This window comes from Sinohyriopsis cumingii, chromosome 4, assembly GCF_028554795.1.
Source record: "Sinohyriopsis cumingii isolate HCF-2022 chromosome 4, ASM2855479v2, whole genome shotgun sequence".
Taxonomy (NCBI): Eukaryota; Metazoa; Mollusca; class Bivalvia; order Unionida; family Unionidae; genus Sinohyriopsis; species Sinohyriopsis cumingii.
In genome coordinates, this window is record NC_142964.1 from 2727712 (window position 1) to 2745769 (window position 18058).

Genomic DNA, 18058 nt, shown 5'->3' on the forward strand with positions numbered 1-18058 from the left:
CGTATTGCATTCCTGTTGTCTATTCCTCTAGAGTTATCCTGGCATGTATCATATGACTGGCGGGCCCGACCTTTAACACATTTGTTTCATTTAACGAGCTTTTAGGTTATACTGTGGACGATGTGCATTGATTCGTCTTTCGGCATTACTGTATTCAGAGTACAGAAGTGCGTACATATCGCACAGAACCATCAGGTCCTGACAAAGAATTGGTTGGGTTGTAGTTGCCAGAGATTGGACCTTGCCTTGCACGGCCTGCGTGACATACGTTCGGTCCATACTGTTGCTTGGTAATATGGGTCAAAGTGACCTTCTGTACGAAGTACTCACCATTTGAGTTTATCTTGTTCTTGTTGGTTTTATTTTCGGTTATTACTTAGTTCAATCCTTTGTTTGCAATCCACGCCGCTGAATGTTCTGCAACCAGGAGTTTACGCGATCCACGCTGTCGTTGATAAGCTCAATGTGGAGGACAGAGTGCTAGCTTCGAGCTACTGCAACTTGACCCATGGGGTAGTATTTTGGCAATAAAGCATGACTAATTCAAAGACTTTGTTGTTTCTGCATGTAAGCTGTTAAATAGCGTACATTACTGAGGCATTGTTCGTAAAGGTAGGCTTGGAGTTGTAAAGGCCAACTGCGCCAGGGTCGCGTTTGAATACTTGCCGAACTTGAAATGTGTGTAGGACAAGTTCATTCGAGTCCTTGCACTTTAAGATTAAGTCAAAGACCCACTTTAGCTGTGACAATGGAGTCATCGTTCTCTACACTTTTCCTTCTTGGACAATCAGGCTGAGTAGAGTGATGCTCCGTGGCTGATCTGATGAAACAGAAGTTAGTGGGATAGGTAATAAGCACTTTTGTACGTGTGTTGCGCTTAAGGTTTTCCCCAGCTAAATGCAGCGGTACTTTTACAAGTTCCAGGATAACGTCCAAAGGCAGGTTATGTCTAACATTTGGTGGCAGGGTATCAGCTTGCAGTTTGTTGACCGGTATTTTCGTTTTAGAGTGCCTCTATGTCATCATTTACCAGTTCTGCCAGGTAGCCGTCTATTGCCTTTATATACCACTTCTGTGGTACATTTGCTTGGATCACCCTATTCATCGTTAGCTTCAGAGGATAGATACAGGTGGATATACAACCACCCGAGGTAAGTTTCCTCGCAAATCGCAGGCGTTCAGGTAAGCTGGAGCTGACGTCGATGCAAAGGCGCCCCACATTTTGCCACAAAATGATGTCTGTTTCTGAAAACTGAAATCAGGATTACTCTGAACGATTCCTACTCCACAACACAATACGTATGCACTGCAACTGCAATGTCGCGCAGAGAGCTAACAAACTATGAAAATGAAGTACGAAATCTGAATGTGGCATCTGATAACTCCGACTATACATAGTCAACAACTAGGTGGAGATCTGGGTCAATTTTTCTGCACAGGCGACCGCTGCTGAATGATAATTCTCACCTTTGACATGCCTTACTATAGCGTCTACCGGCGAGTCTACAGACGAGATTTTCGGCCCAATTTCTGCTGCAGTTACTGTCCATAGTGCTACTAAACGAACTGCTTACAACGTACCTTGGTTTAATTGTGAGGCACAGATTTATGTGGCACAAGTCCTAAAAGAATCGTAAAGGCCATTCCAGATACCTTACATACATTCGGACTCTTCCACTTAGAAAGTCATGACTTTTAGGAGATAGGATGAAGTCAGTTTTTGTAACCTCTTCCGGAGTTACACCATGACTGGCTTGTTCCTGTATAGCTGGCTGATCATGAAGCCATGACGTCATTATTGTTTAGGAGAATCACAATAGTAGTCTTGGAGTATTTCGCGTCGCTCTTGTCTCTAACCGGCATACCATATTGCTGTGAATGTCGATGACATTACCAGCCCAAAACATTCGTCACTAGTTGAAACGGGCAAATTTCCACAACCCGTCGTATGTAACGTCTTTGTTGGTATTCAGTTGGTGTTTGTCAAGAGCATGCATGTATTGGCTCAGAAATGCGGCAAGAAAACTACGATTGGGAAGATAGTCCAGGCTGTCCAAGAGACAATACGAATTATCGACCCAGTGGGTGAAAACAGTTGGTAGGTCCCCTACCACCCTCGCAAAAGGACCCTAATTTTTTTTCATCACTTGGTTCCCGGTTCTACAGGGCTTTATGAATGTTTCAGATTCATTCCTTGAGAGCGTCACCTCTCTCTCTCTATTGCTGCTGTAATACTAGAATACTAGAGCAAACTGTCTTCTGGTTATTTATTCGCTATACACAAAACGATGCTACACCTACCTTATTGCTGTTACACGGACGAGAGACACTAGATTATATCTTGTGCCTTTACCACACTACTAGCATGGTACAGGCAAAACATTCTCTCTCTCTCCTCCCCCCCCCCTCTCTCCCTCTCTCTGAAGGTGTACATTGCAACACCCACTAAAACACGATCTTTTGGAAGAGCTTTATCAAGCATTCATCCCTGACAAAGAAATGTCTTTTCATTCTCCTTATTAAGACAAAGTATTTGTACGGAGAAACACTTTTTAAAAATATTTTTTACGTGCCTGGTTTCCATTTTTGTCAGACTTCACCAAAAGGCATGCACATGGCCGCTTTGAGCCATGGTGTATAGTTTTATTTTACGACTCTATCGAGCGGATTCAAATACGTAAGCTGTCACACTAAATTTGTTCGGATAAATGGGTAATCAGATTTGTATGTCAATGAAAATTCGCGTTTGTTTCATATCATTCCAACTTCTATAAAATAAGTCGTAAATTTTGTCTAACTCTTCATAAATAGGACACTATATTGTTTTGCAATTTCATTTTGTATTACATTTCCCCTTTTGAAATCATTCCAGTAAATCCTTAAGGTCCTCCTAACTCTCATTGTGATGTTTTACCCCAACCCCTTGTATTATACATGTATTTATAAGTCTGTAAGTGGAGCCAGGTAAGCTTTGTTTTTCCAAGTACCTAAGTTGGCTGATCCTCTTACGTAACCCAGTCTTTGTTTGAGCTCTTGAGTGGAAATCTGGCGGGAATCTTTGTACATGGGAACACGTGACGTAGACAACTTCAAAGAGCCGGAAGCCGACAATGGTAGGCTGGACAGTACATGGGGACACACAGACTGACATTTTTATGATTGACAGTTCGATCAAATGACCAGAGTCCGTCGCCATCCAATCGGGATGCGTTGTAGGTGGGACTTGATTCGAGAAACTGGCATAAGACTTGTGCAAGCCTGAAATTCGTCAGTTGGTGTTTAAGAGTCGCAGTGACACACACTCCGTTAGCCATTCGTAAAAATTGGCGGAATTTAGGAAATTCATGAAATAGCTTCGATCAGGTAAGTTTGATGTTACGTTGATTCTGCTTGATACGACTGCTGTTAATTGAAGAGAATTTGTCGTATGTATACATTTTACTTGTATTGAAGTATGAATAGTTAATTATGACCTTAATATTTTGCATTTTTTTCATGACTTTAGCTAGTACTTTTGTTTACGATTGATTACGATGTTGATTCGTTGCATCATTATTCATAATGTTACTATGTACACCTTATTGGTGAGGCGAAAATGTTCTCTTCTTTCGCTAGTAATATGTGTGCATATTATTTCGTGGATTATTACGTTTACGCCCTTTTGAAAGGACGATTTGTATTTGTGAAGAATTGTATTGCTCGCTAGCCGCTATAAGAATTAATATTGTAATTCTTTGCGTAGTTATATTTTGGTAGACAAGAAGTTTGTTTACGTAATGATAGATTTTGCCAGTGAGTAACGGATTGCCGTTTATCACCCTTTGAATGTGAATATTGTGGATTTGGTACGCTTGTGTAGGAAATATATATAAATATGTATAAATATACAGATAGTCATATTACTAATCGTAGTAATATTTTAGTACAATCATATTTGAAATATTTTGTATGTATATACTGATAGGGCTCAGTATGTAGATATTTGAATCCTTTGTGTGATTGTGTTATGGCGCCATTTTTGTAAGCGGCGGAAGTGTATGGGAATTTCGATGTGTGCGCATGCGCGACCCAAATGTCCCGCCTTAAACTGATGGTTCAGTTCAGTGACGTAGTGTGAGGGAAGATTTTTATAACCCTATGCTAATGCATTATACCTTTCAACAGGAAGCTTTCGGGGGACGAGAGAAGTTCAGAGAATTTCGGGTGACGGTGAGAGATACCGAGTGAATTTCGGGTGACCTCAAGGGATACCGTCAAGGGTTCTGGATACTAGAAGAGGAACCGGAAGTCAAGATAACGGCAAGGAACAAGGATTATAGAAGAGGAAGCGGAAGTGGAGATCACGAAAGGAGAGAAAGACAAGGGAACGAAGAGATTTAGATGAGTAGCACTCAAGAAGGGAAAAATCTCCTCACACTGTGAACTTAAATGATGATCAAAGGGATCATTGGGTGAAAGAGAGACATTGATTACTTTAAATTCTTTTAAATTTCATTTATTAAATTGTTATTGTTTAAATTTCATCTTTGTATTTCTTTTAATTTAACTGTCGGCATTGCTGACTGGGGGCTCGTAGCCATAAATATATTTAGTCAATAAATAATATAGTGTCCAGAATTAACCTTCTGAATAAGGACCAGGGGAACTTCTCATAACTCGTTAAAGTCTATAAGAAGAACCCCACCCCTAGACAACCAGGACACCCCACACTCATGAACTGTCACACTAATGTACATTATTGCTCCTGCCATTAACAAATTCTTTCTCACACTGATGTACATTATCGCTCCTGCCACTAACAAATTCTTTCTCACACTAATGTACATTATCGTTCCACTAATAAAAGTTCTCTCTCTCTCTCTCTCTCTCTCTCTCTCTCTCTCTCTCTCTCTCTCTCTCTCGTGAATGAACCATATATTTTGTTTTCTATGTACAATATACATTTTTTTGAAGTGAAATAATTATTTTTAGGTTGTGAGAACCTGTAGGTCAGTCCTATTGTAACACTTACGGATATTAAACAAGTATGAAGTGCTGTATGAAGGATGTCCATTAGCTGAACAAAGGGAAATAGCTATCACGACTAAGAAAAGGAAACTCTTATCGTGTTCATGTTGACGGAGATCAAGGAATATTTCGACAACTTTCTATCTAGGGATCAAACAAATCGTTTTATAAACAGTTTTCCAGCATGAATCGGCATTAATATTAAAATGGAAATTAATCTGCATTTGCTGATATTATCAATTGTTGTGACATTAATTGCTAATTAGTACCTTATATACATAACAATGAGAAGGAACGGATGTTTGCCAACATAGGGTCCAGGCGGAATACCACTATTGAATTTTATAAAAGAAAATTTTTGTTTGCACCAGGACTAGGAGAGGCCCGGGTGTTTCTTACCTCAGGACCGTGATAGCTCTCTATGGTCACGTGCTTGTTCAGTGTAATGCGATGTCACTGAGACCTGACGGAATAGGCTTGGTTTTTTTTCCCTTCCTCTTTTATATTAAGAGAAGTGTTCAGTTAACTTGACCATATGAGGATGTTTGTCTTGATTTTAGTCAAGCCATGATATTACTTTATTAAAAACCCAAAGCAAAAACTTAAAAAAACCAGTTAAAAGTCATTTTTAAGAATTTTTCTTTCTTTCTTTTCTTGTCTTTTTTAATACATATTCTAATAGATACATTTCAAATTTATGGAAATAACCTAAGTTTTGTCATTTATGGATTATCTGCCATAGACTAGATAAAAATTTTATTTGCAATAATGATCTTCAGCATGGTTTTCTATCAGACTTCAGACTGGGTGGTTTTCTATCAGAATGCATGGTTTTCTAATCAGACTGCATGGTTGTTTGTCTGACAGAACTGTGTTCTATCATACTGCATGGTTGTCTGTCTGACAGCACTTTGTTCTATCATAATGCATGGTTTTCTATCAGGCTGCATGGTTTTCTGTCAGACTAGAATTTGAGGGACACGATGTGATCCATGAAATCTAAAACATACAGTCCAATAGCACACTTCAACGTTTCACGGTGAACTAGCAAATGTGTATATCGTCTGTCCTTATACTGTTGGCGTATTGTAAAATATTATAATTTTTTTATCATAAATTTTGAACATATCTAGCTGCACAGTTAACGGGTACGCAGGTAAGATACACAGTGTCCAATCGTTACACAGTGTCCAATCGATACACAGTGTCCAATTTTGACATCAGTGGCAAATGAAAGATGCAGCTACAGTTTCATTAGGGATACGATGCCATACGGATACGATAACGTATATTTTTAAATAACTGTACATGCTTTTCAGTGAACTAAATTAAAGTTTGGAGTCAAGCATGGTAAGTCTTGGCTTAATTGTTTACATGTTTCTCGATGAATTGATTTTTTCCCGTCTTAAATAACCTGTACAATCATTATATCTACGAATTGTACACGTTGATTCATTCTATAATATTATTTTCGTTCGAATTTATATTTAGCCACAAATATTTTATTATTTGGAGCATTCAGCGACAGAAACAAGGGTCATTTGAATAATATATAGTTAGCTTTTCTCCGTGTTCATTGTTTAGTGTTTCTAACTCAGCTTCTCAGATTAGTTTCTTTGTGGTTATTTATGTGTTCTTTTTATGTCAATTGAAAACAAACCGAATACAAGACCAATCGGTACCTACCTACCTCTCTAACACTTGCAAACATACACACGTTCATACATACATACAAATTTTGTGAAGAGGCTTCTGGGTACGTAGGTAGGGAAATAATAATCATTTATCACTACCAAGAAAGTACGTTTGAGATTTAACAATTTGCTAGAGAATTACGATTGTTGAATCAGTAATATTTACAGGCATCAATACTTCATTGAGTCATCTTTCCAATAAGACTTCAGGCGCGTTTGACATGTCTTCCCTTCTTTAAAAAAAATATTTTCTTACGCAGGATATGCCGATCATAAGAAAAATATATGAGAAACAAGGGGCCTATGTAAAATTACTGGTTAGTTAAATCGTTTATTCTGTCTGGAGATCTGGGATTTATAACATATCACATGTATGTCTTACGTCTGCAAGACGGAACTGGGTGTACATGTAATACTCCCAGCTTAACAAGTGTTTGTGTTTCATGCCCGATCTCACTGCAATTAGCACTGACTGCTGGACAAAAAACAGACGTCGAGTTTTGGAAGGAAGAGGATGTATGATATAATTGGGATTCTGATTGATCGGAAATTATTTTACAGTTGATAATCAGAAGTTTAATAAGATGTTTTTATCGTTTCTGACACTATTTACCAAATAATGATGTACTGCCGCCTTCAAAATATAAACAGGAAATTTTAAAGTTGTTCATCTTTAAAACAATCTGCTGAAAATCTCGTTTTACTTCTTGTAGACTCCGACTACGCCATATAATGCTTTGATGCTGAAGTTTACATTGATCTTTCTCTGTCTATCCACGTTATTAAAAAAACTCCTTGATCGAACACATCAGCACAAAAATAGACATTGGGTTATGAGGTGCTTTGTTGAATCCTAATTTAATAAATGTTGGTCCCTATTGTCCTATTAAATATTTCTCGTTAAATTTAAAACTTTTCTTCATTTCTTAAATTCTTATTAGAAAAACTTCTTACGTTAGTACGTTAGCATGAATGCTTCAAAAATAATAGGAACACGGTATCATAATAGTATTGCTATAAATTTAACACCATTCATCAATGTCTCTAGAGGGGCCCCGAGTGGCCGAGTGGTCTAAAGCGCTCTCCGTTACGGATCACTGCCATCTCACCTCTGTCTGCGTGGGTTCGAGTCTAGGATTCGACCAATGTGGGTATGTGAGAAAGCTTGCCAGTAGCTTCTCGTGGGTCGGTGGTTCTTCCCGGGGTTTTCCCGGGTTCTTCCTCCACCATTAATACTGGCCGCCATACATAGCCTATCGTGTGCTGAAAAATGGCGTTAAACCCCACAACAGCAACAACAACAACAAAATGACCCATAACAGTGTATAATCATTAAAAAAATTAATATACCATACATAACAGTCTACTTAGTCTTTACCAAAAAAATGGTATTGTATTAAATTCCTGGAAATTCATGGTGCAGGCACACACACACACACACACACACACACACACACACACACTATTTTTTCACACACTATCTTTTTTGGTCTTCTTTTTTTCTTGCGCGTGTCTGTGTGTGTGATGGGGTGGGGTGGGGTGGATCCAGTACAAGGGAAAGGTGGAGTAAGTTGTGGGTATAGTGTAAGAGACGGAATCAAACACCAAAGTTTTTAAAAGCAATTATTCAAATCTGTATTAACAATACGCCGAGTAAAACTCTCAGTTTATCTTGAATTATATAAGCTTTATTCAACAAACAACGTATACACAACTGGACAAAATGAATTTTACTTTACCAATACTTAAACTTTAATCACAATAATAAATATGTTTTGTAACCTGAAAATTGTTTTCGACAATTGGTTCCTCGAATTTCATGAACCGTCAGTATTAAAGTGTCATGAAGGTCATATTTGTTTTTGCATGGTGTTTATTGTTCTCTTGGCTCAACTATACAGATGTTTACAGACGTAGAGTAGGTATGACAATGAAAATAATCCTTTCTACAACACGCATTCTTACTACAAATATAAACTAACGAGACAGGCGGGTGGCACGTACTATACATGCAATATATATCACAATTTGGGTAATTCTACTGTACACAGTGGCATCTGTTCTAATTACAATCTGTGGAAACCACAGATAATTATATTTATATACATTTACAACGTGACGATCTGCACAGAGTTCTGTTAAAGTAGTCTTTCAGTGACGAAACGTGTTTGGTAGTCTATTTTTATTTGGATTTATTACTGCTGATGTTTTAGTCAGAAATTTGTTGATGCCGTGGCCAGGCTAATATGGCGCCAAAGTCTTGGGGAATTTCCGGTTCCGTTAGAGTGTTTCCGAAAATTTCTCTTCTGCTTGTGAATACAGTAAACACAAACAAAATTCTTGTAGCACTGCCGAAAGTTATGACTGAATATACTGTACAGAATGGGGTTAGCCGCAGAGTTTATGTAGGCAACAATCATTGTGAACGCTAAATATGCCCAATTTTCATGGAATGTTCTTGGGGCGAACGTGTTCCATAACAACAATATCTGATGCGGAGAATAACTGATAAAATAAACCAGCACGCTCAGAATTAACATTTTGACTACACCTTTCCTCGCCTGCAGGGCTTCAGAAAATCGTTCCATCGAAGTCCCATTAATATCACGTACCAGAACTCGTCTGTAGAGGCGATCTGTGCCGATGAACAGATGTTTGGTGATAAATGAATACAGAAATATTTGTAGAACAAGCGGTATAAAGTAGAACAACAGCGTCTCCATATATTTGAAGACAAGAAAATGCAGGTCATGCTTTCCTGGGAAGATGATCATGCAGTACCTGAGGGTGAGAGTGGGGTGACCCTGGCGGACCTGGTTAAACAAGAGCGTGGGTAATCCGGCCACACACGACACCGGCCAGATGCATCCCAAGACAACCACCAGGCGTCGTTTGTTGCAGAAAATGTGCGCCTTTATTGGATGAATAATGGCTATATATCTGAAATGTACAGAGATAGAATGATGTTGTTAGTTTAGTATTTTACTTCATGTACAATTTTTTACATTCCCTCCATAACTAGAAGTAGTGGTTTATAATGAAGCATGGCAGTTATAAAATGCAATTGAAAAAATTATGGCTGTACTAATGTTAATAGTGTATATATTAACATGTTATTGTAATTGAATAAGTCAATAATGAAATGACTTCAATATGAATTACATGTAATGCATGTTTGCTCTAATGATAGCTTACACTCGATGTGCCCTTGACACTGGTTTCTGACAGCAAAGTGCAAAGTACATTTGTGCACTTTGTTAAGATTTAACGCAAAAGAAGTATATTTAACATTCGCACATAAAAAAATTAATAGTTGTTTTTGACGATCAGAGACAATCTAGTTTTATGCCTGTAGGAATAGAAAGTCATATCTGTGCTGTCTTTATCTATGTGTGTGTATGTGTGTAAAGTAATTATAATGTTGTCACAAAGTAGTATTTATAACTTAGACAAGCCTGAACAATCTCAAAATCCATGTTGTCGGCAAATTTAGGTACTGGCAGAAAATTATGTTTCGCATCCAGCAATGTAACGATCATATATTCAGAATGAAAACAAAAATATAAATGAATGCAAAGATACAAAACAATCATATACAATTATATAAAAAAATTCGTGATTGTCTTGATCTTAAGTGTCAACAACATGACGTCCAAAGGAACTTAAGGTTCATAGGGCGTTATTTAACATAAAGGTTATTTAATGATTTTTAAATCATAATCCTACGTTATGCATATCTCTTTTGTCATTCCTAATCTTTTGAGAAATAATGTTACACTAAACTGGCATTACTTGTGTGCTGCAGAAATACATACACGCATTAGCCTCCGACAGCGTGCTTCAGTCATCGCTTATGTCGGATTCTTTGAATGAAAAGAATGGACGTTTCCCAGGAGAAATCATGTTTCGTTTGATGCATAAAATAAACATACCTCCCTATTTTCTCATACATTTATTTCATTATTGGCAAGGATGTGATTTAGTGTAAGTGATGAGAATCCTTTTTTTTTCCTTTCCTCTTAGCTTGCAGCACAAGAAAGAAAACACGTATTACTCAGCAAACCATTTGCATGTCAGCTGGAGCCCTAAACTAATATCATCTGCTGGGCTTTAGCTAATTCTCATTTTCCCATATGTACAAAAGAATGTTGTTGTTTTTTATATTAATTTTATACAAATTCTCCCAGCCTGCCTCCTCCTTATCATGTAGTTTAATTTGCGTGAAATCGTTCAATTTTATGTGGTACAGATTCCTCTGATCAGAGAGATGGAGATAAGGGTTTTAAAACAGTCTCATCATTATATCATCCCCCTTGCGTTTGCGATACATTCAATACATTATGCATGCTAGTTTACCTTCCTACACACATTAATATATATCTACCTAAATGCATACATAGAACACACACACACACATATGTGCAACATGTGCGAATTTTTCTATGGTTTCGAAATATTTTGGTGCAGCGCATACTGATAAAGTTAAATATATTTGTGGAGTAATTGCTGATGAAAGAAACAAGGCATTAAGTCTTAATCTAGATGGCTTAGATTCCCAGCTATTGCTGGATTTTTTTTGTTGTCGTATGTAATATGAAAAATAATCATATTGTCTATTTATTTGGTTATCGGAATGTGAAACATTATGCAAAAAAGAAAACTAATATAATCTAAATTAAAACATAAAGTATCTAGGAATACAATAGTTTTACTATTTCGATATTTTACTAAAAACACGGGATGGGCCTAGTAGTCTAATGCCCTCGCCGTTACCAACCACTGACTGACATCTCGCCTCTGAGTGGGTTCGAGTCTCAGACTCGGCCAACGTATGTGTAAAAGCTTACCAGAAGCTCCTCCTGGGGCGATGAATTTTCCTGGGGTTTTCTAAAATTCTTCTTCCACCAGATATGACGCCAGCATGTATGTTAAGAATGGCATTAAAGATATTAAATAAAAAAGAATTCCAACCATATCTGGAGTTGAACATTTGGTATATCTCTACAAGTGATCATACCAGGAGATGAACTTTTGGTATATCTCTACAAGTGATCATACCAGGAGATGAACATTTGGTATATCTCTACAAGTGATCATACCAGGAGATGAACATTTGGTATATCTCTACAAGTGATCATACCAGGAGATGAACTTTTGGTATATCTCTACAAGTGATCATACCAGGAGATGAACTTTTGGTATATCTCTACAAGTGATCATACCAGGAGATGAACATTTGGTATATCTCTACAAGTGATCATACCAGGAGATGAACATTTGGTATATCTCTACAAGTGATGATCATACCAGGATATGAACTTTTGGTATATCTCTACAAGTGATGAACATACCAGGAGTCGAACATTTTGGTATATCTCTACAAGTGATGATCATACCAGGAGATGAACTTTTGGTATATCTGTACAAGTGATGACCATACCAGGAGTTGAACATTTTCGTATATCTCTACAAGTGATGACCATACCAGAAGATGAACTTTCTAGCATAACTCATATGAGTGATAATAATTATCCAAATACGTGCAACCAATGAATCTTTCATTCTGCTATTGCCTGGAGGTTCGAGAAACACAAAGTATAATTCAATTATGAAATATAAACGGGACAAATTATACAATAACTCTTAATGGGTTTTTTGGCGTATCTCCGAAGAAACTTGTAAGTTGGCCAATATTACTGCGTACACGCTGCCGCAGGCGGTGAAAAAAATAAAATTGCTACACTTTAAAATTTAAGGTGCAAAATTATTTTGTTGATGAGGCAGAATGTGATAAAAATTTCCCAAGTGTATGTATGGAATGTTAATACTCTGAGAAGAAATCCCTACTTTTTAGCACAAAACGTTCCGTATGTCATATCTTGTATAGGTAAAACGTATCTAACTACATTTATCTTATTGTATATATAAATACGTTAATTTTATTGTACACAGGTCATGTCAAATGGCATTGGATAAAGAGAAGAATGAAACAGGAAACTTCCAGTCTAATTGTCCCTGATTGAGGCACATCGATATTCGCTGTCTATTTGAAAATAAACAAATGGCGTTAAACAAGATTTCAACTTATTCCCTATACTTCCCAGTGCCAGAAAAACCAAGGAATCGTACAAAGTTTTCTTATTGGTGGGAGTGTTGGAGAAGAATGAGAGGTAGAATGCCACTATCAAATTCTTGACAACAACTTTTTACTTTATTTCTGGATATATACACTTATTTCTGCTATGCCATGGTTGAAATTTTTAAAGTAGCTTGGGATAAATTCATTATAATGTATTAGAACCATTTTTTCTCTTTTGGAAAGTCGTTTAAATTTTCTTTCCAGACGCATTCGTGTGGCAATATGTCAAAATTATTACACATTTCCATTATTTGGAAGGGACTTCAGGATCATCGAAACACCTGAGACACTATTAAGCAGAAAAACAGAGAGAGAGAGAGAGAGAGAAAAAAAAAAAAAACTTATGTCCATGGTAAATATTATGTTCGTGGGATTGTGGGGGTTGGGTGTGGTTAACGCCAATTCCCAGTATAACTGGTGGAGGAAGATTCCGAGAAAACCCCAGTAAGAATCACCGACCCACATCAGGGTATTGACACATTTCTCATATAACCACACTGGCTGACCCCAAGACAAAATGACGCGGACAGAGGTGATATGGCAGTGATCGGTAAAAGCGAGCGATTTAGACCGCTTGGCCAGCTGAGGCCCCAATAAATATTCAGGTCCTACAGTCTGTTTATCAAGGACACGACATCGTTTCATAGAGAAATGGAATATATCATATATTTAATATATGATCTGATGTGTTCATAGAATATTACAAATTCGAACCTTTATTTTCTGGATTGTTTGTGTATTTGCATGTCGCAATGAAGTTGTATACAAATATATTTCAATGTTAGATAGCTATTGAGACGATAGCAACGAATATTAAAATGACAACTAGTATTGGTACAACTCGTTCTAGATCTGGCCGCAACGGCTTTATTTTTAATCTTGAAAATCAATCCTACCCCCACTATACATTTTTATACAGTATGATTCTTTGTTCAGGCACAAAATATCCTAATTTCTTTTTTCCGCATAAGATCAAGGGAAAGAGGTTTAAGGCTCTGGACTGTATTTCATAAATTATCAAGAAGTTTTTTTAGTCCAAGAATGCGAAGCAGACATTGACAAGATACCGCCATCACTCCTTGATTCAAACACTCATTTTTTTTACCCCCATGGTAAAACAATAGATAAATATCTAACAGCTATTATTTTATATTTTTAAATTTATACAATTGAAGAATTCGTATGAAAATAAATTCACTATGGACAATCTAACGAATCAGTGTATTACGTACATGTGATTATACTGCGGGTGGATTGTAAATAGAAATTAGAACTAATTGCAAATTAATAAGTTCTAATATCAGTATTTATTGTTTTGTTTTGGTTACTCAGTGACGACAGCATTAATACGACTTGACGGCGTGTTTTGTTTTGGTTACTCAATGACGACAGCATTAATACGACTTGACGGCGTGTTTTGTTTTGGTTACTCAGTGACGACAGCATTAATACGACTTGACAGCGTGTTTTGTTTTGGTTACTCAATGACGACAGCATTAATACGACTTGACGGCGTGTTTTGTTTTGGTTACTCAGTGACGACAGCATTAATACGACTTGACAGCGTGTTTTGTTTTGGTTACTCAATGACGACAGCATTAATACGACTTGACGGCGTGTTTTGTTTTGGTTACTCAGTGACGACAGCATTAATACGACTTGACGGCGATAAGCAATTCAATTGCTATAGACCAGTCCCACAGAATATTGGTGTTTGTCGAACACCTTGTAAAATGGAGTACATATCTAATGCATTTAATACTGTATTGTGATGGTGAGTGAATATGGATTGCAATACAGCCTATCACAAAATCCAACCTGGAAAAAAAATAGGAGAGGGTTTCTTTAAACTGAAAGAAGCAACTTTAAACTCTTTGATGAATCTTGATGCAAATACGAAAAAGCACCATTCCCAACAGACGAGATAAAAGAGTAGGACATACATCCAGGGATACAGAGAATTACAAGTTATCTCTTGGTTTTGCTATCTTAATCTATGAATAACCGCAAGAGGGAAATTTAATTAATCTATACGAGCGAGCAGTTACCTATCTGATTCAAACAAATTAGAAATAAATAAAATAATTATGTTATATCAGACAATTTATATTTTGATATTGTCAAATCACAAATTGAATTTATTACTGTAGAGACTTTAAAAACGTTATACTGCTTTACGACGCACGAAGGCAAATATATGTTTAATGTAGATCCAAAATGTGGCTTTACTATCCATGAGTTAAAGATAGAGGTCTCAAACGTAAACATTTATATTGAATATTTTGACTGTTGTTACAAAATATTAATATTTTTTGTACTTATTAAATATAATTCTGGCAAACGTCAAAATATTGTCTGGCTCAAATAAGAAGCCAGATATAAAAAAATTTGAAAAATAAAATTGAATAAAACAAAATAAATTCTTGATTTATAACGCAATTCCCGGTCTTTTTTAAAAGATGCTGTGCTGTGTATCTTGCTATTAGAAATAGGAAGGTCATTTCTATCAGTTTCCATGACAACAATCTTAAAATATACCTTTCACCACATAAACAAAGCAATATAAAACATTTCTTGCACTGATGCTTTATAACAAATATATGGAGAATATAAATCTTACACTTGACTACAATTTATAATTTGACAATTATTTCACATACGACCTCAATCAACTATCCCTGATTTAAATCTTTGTCCAAATCCTTTTATCGAACTATTTTGGTATGGCAACGGTCCATTTGTAATGATACAATGCTTTGTAAACTCCGACATGGATATTAGTACTAGCACCTTAAAAAATTTATCTATCATAAATCTCCGACATGGAACTGGTGCTAGCACGTTAAACAACTCTTCTATCCTAAATCTCCGACACGAATATTGTCACTAGTACGTTAATTAATTTATCTATCGTAAAATCTCCGATATGGATCTTGGCACTACCACCTTAAACAATTTATCTATCATAAATCTCAAATATGGATCTTGGCACTAGCACCTTAAACAATTTGTCTATCATAAATCTCCGATATGGATCATGGCATTAGCACATTACAAAACTATTCTATCCTAAAATTCCGACATGGAAGTCGGCAAAAGCACGTCAAACGACTCTTCTATCGTACATCCCCTATATGGAAATTGGAACAAGTACCTCAAACAACTCTTCTATCCTAAATTGTCATAAGAAATACTTTTATAACCGAAGAATGTTTGCAACATCATATTGCAAAAAGCAGTTAGTAAATAATCTTAACCTTCATTATATATATATATATATATATATATATATATATATATATATATATATATATATATATATATATATATATATATATATATATATATATATATATATATATATATATATATATATATATATATATATATAATCTAGAATGGTGTTAACATGCTACAATTTATAAATATATAAAGTAGAGTGAAGCAGGGAACGTATTGTTGGGTTGTTTTGCATTGTGGGTAGGTACATCGACCGACGTTTGCTTTGGATTGTGTTTAGAAGCAGTCACAGACGGACAGTGCAAAGACATCATACGCTCGACTATTCTGGACAGATATATGATATGTCGAAATAAATCCTAGAAAAGAAAATAAATTGTGACTTTGGATTCATACTTCTTATCGTGACAAAATTAAAATAATATAATAAATTACACTTGGTCGCTTTATTGATCTTGAACAAGTTATTAAAGAACTTAAAATAATCTATGCGGGGTTATTTAAACAAAGTAGCTGGCAATGAAACGTACATGCAAATGTCAAGATTAGCAATGGTAATATTTGATGTCGAATTCCCGTATATTTTTGAAAGTTTTGAGAATTATACACCTCATCTCTAAGAAACATTCCCAACTTCGAGGTCGCTAATACGGATCATACTTCGAATGCATGTCGATAGCTGCCATTCGAACCACTGCAGCTATTTATGAAACAAGCATTGACAGAGATGTTACAAATGATCGAACTATTTTTTTCCATTCGTGACCTCTCGATTAAGCATATAGTCAATCCAATCATAGAAATAGTCAGGGTGATCAGGATTGAATGGGTTTATTGTTGTGGAGAAATTTTCGGCGAGTAAATGTATGAATTTTCTGTCAATTATTGCGATGACGTAAATATGAAGCACAGTTTTGTCTTGCAGAAATAGCCAAGGTACATCCAAAATGATCCACGCTCGTCAGTAAAGGATGCGCTTTATGTCGTGCGTGACACACACACACACACACACACACACACACACACACAGACACACACACACAGAGAGTTATGTACACTGTAGTAGCATGCAAATCAAATAAATTGATTTAAGTGCTTGTTTCCTTTTCCGAATGAATGTGGAAATCTGTCTTTCGAGGTAGGTCCTTAATACAATATAACAGTGCAAATATACATACGGCAGACACGATTTCAGCTACGACCAAGGCTGCAACATGTTACATTAATGTAACGGGATTTTGTCCGTGACCAAGAAGAAGTCGTCTCAAGGCAAGGATCATCGCCCAATTTGTGTTTCGATATTATAAATAAGCAGATGAGGTGAAGGCAGTTGCCGGTTATCTTCGAGAAGTTTGTTTTCAGTTCTGAGCAACTTTCAGAGGAATATGATGACTGTTTATTAAACCTAGTTTCGCTTAAGCTTTACAAAAAATATTTGAAGCAGTGCCTCCTGCTATAATCTTGCTTGCAAATTATTCCTTTGCGATATATTGTCGTTCTATTATTATACTTCTCCTTCTCAAGTAGTCTATGTTGTGTCTACTGATTTATTTAATCTCTGAAACATAAAGACTGAATATATATATAACTTTTTTTAACGGTTTTGAGTTTTAATTCTCCAGATTTCAGTTCGTTCCTAGGTACCAATCACAATGCACCATCGCTGCTAAGTAAGCGTCTATTCAATCTGGCCATTCACTATTCAGTTTCGGATATTATCCATACGCCGACCAGTTCGGAAGACACATGTGTATGTTTGTACCCTGGGCCCAATAGCTTTGTTTATTTCATTACTTGCTAAGGTCCATTTATTGCATGCTTTCATTGAATCTTAAACTAAGTAAAAGTGTTCATGAAACATGTGTTAGCCTATGGTTTTCCAAGATATAAAACTGTCCGTGCATTTGCGTTGTCAAATCTTCAGTTTCGGTGATGCGTATTTTTGCATGTCGTTAAGATTGTCAGTTTCGGAGGTAAA

The 18058-nt window shown here is 36.4% G+C and overlaps 1 protein-coding gene and 1 long non-coding RNA gene across 2 annotated transcripts in view; one reads left to right on the forward strand and one right to left on the reverse strand.

Annotated features, from left to right (window-relative positions):
• Positions 1-2908: 2908 nt before the first annotated feature.
• LOC149800534 (uncharacterized) lies at positions 2909-4521 on the forward strand. The gene is made up of 2 exons (XR_016420407.1): positions 2909-3363; positions 4165-4521. It is a non-coding gene; the product is annotated as an uncharacterized LOC149800534 (long non-coding RNA).
• Positions 4522-8367: 3846 nt separating this feature from the next.
• Positions 8368-18058, reverse strand: part of LOC149800535 (neuropeptide receptor 15-like) — a 74816-nt gene continuing 65125 nt past the window's right edge. Inside the window, exon 2 of the mRNA XM_089954464.1 lies at positions 8368-9641. Within this exon, the coding sequence (XP_089810590.1) occupies positions 8915-9641 (727 nt within the window). The 3' untranslated portion in view covers positions 8368-8914. The remainder of the gene's footprint in view (positions 9642-18058) is intronic.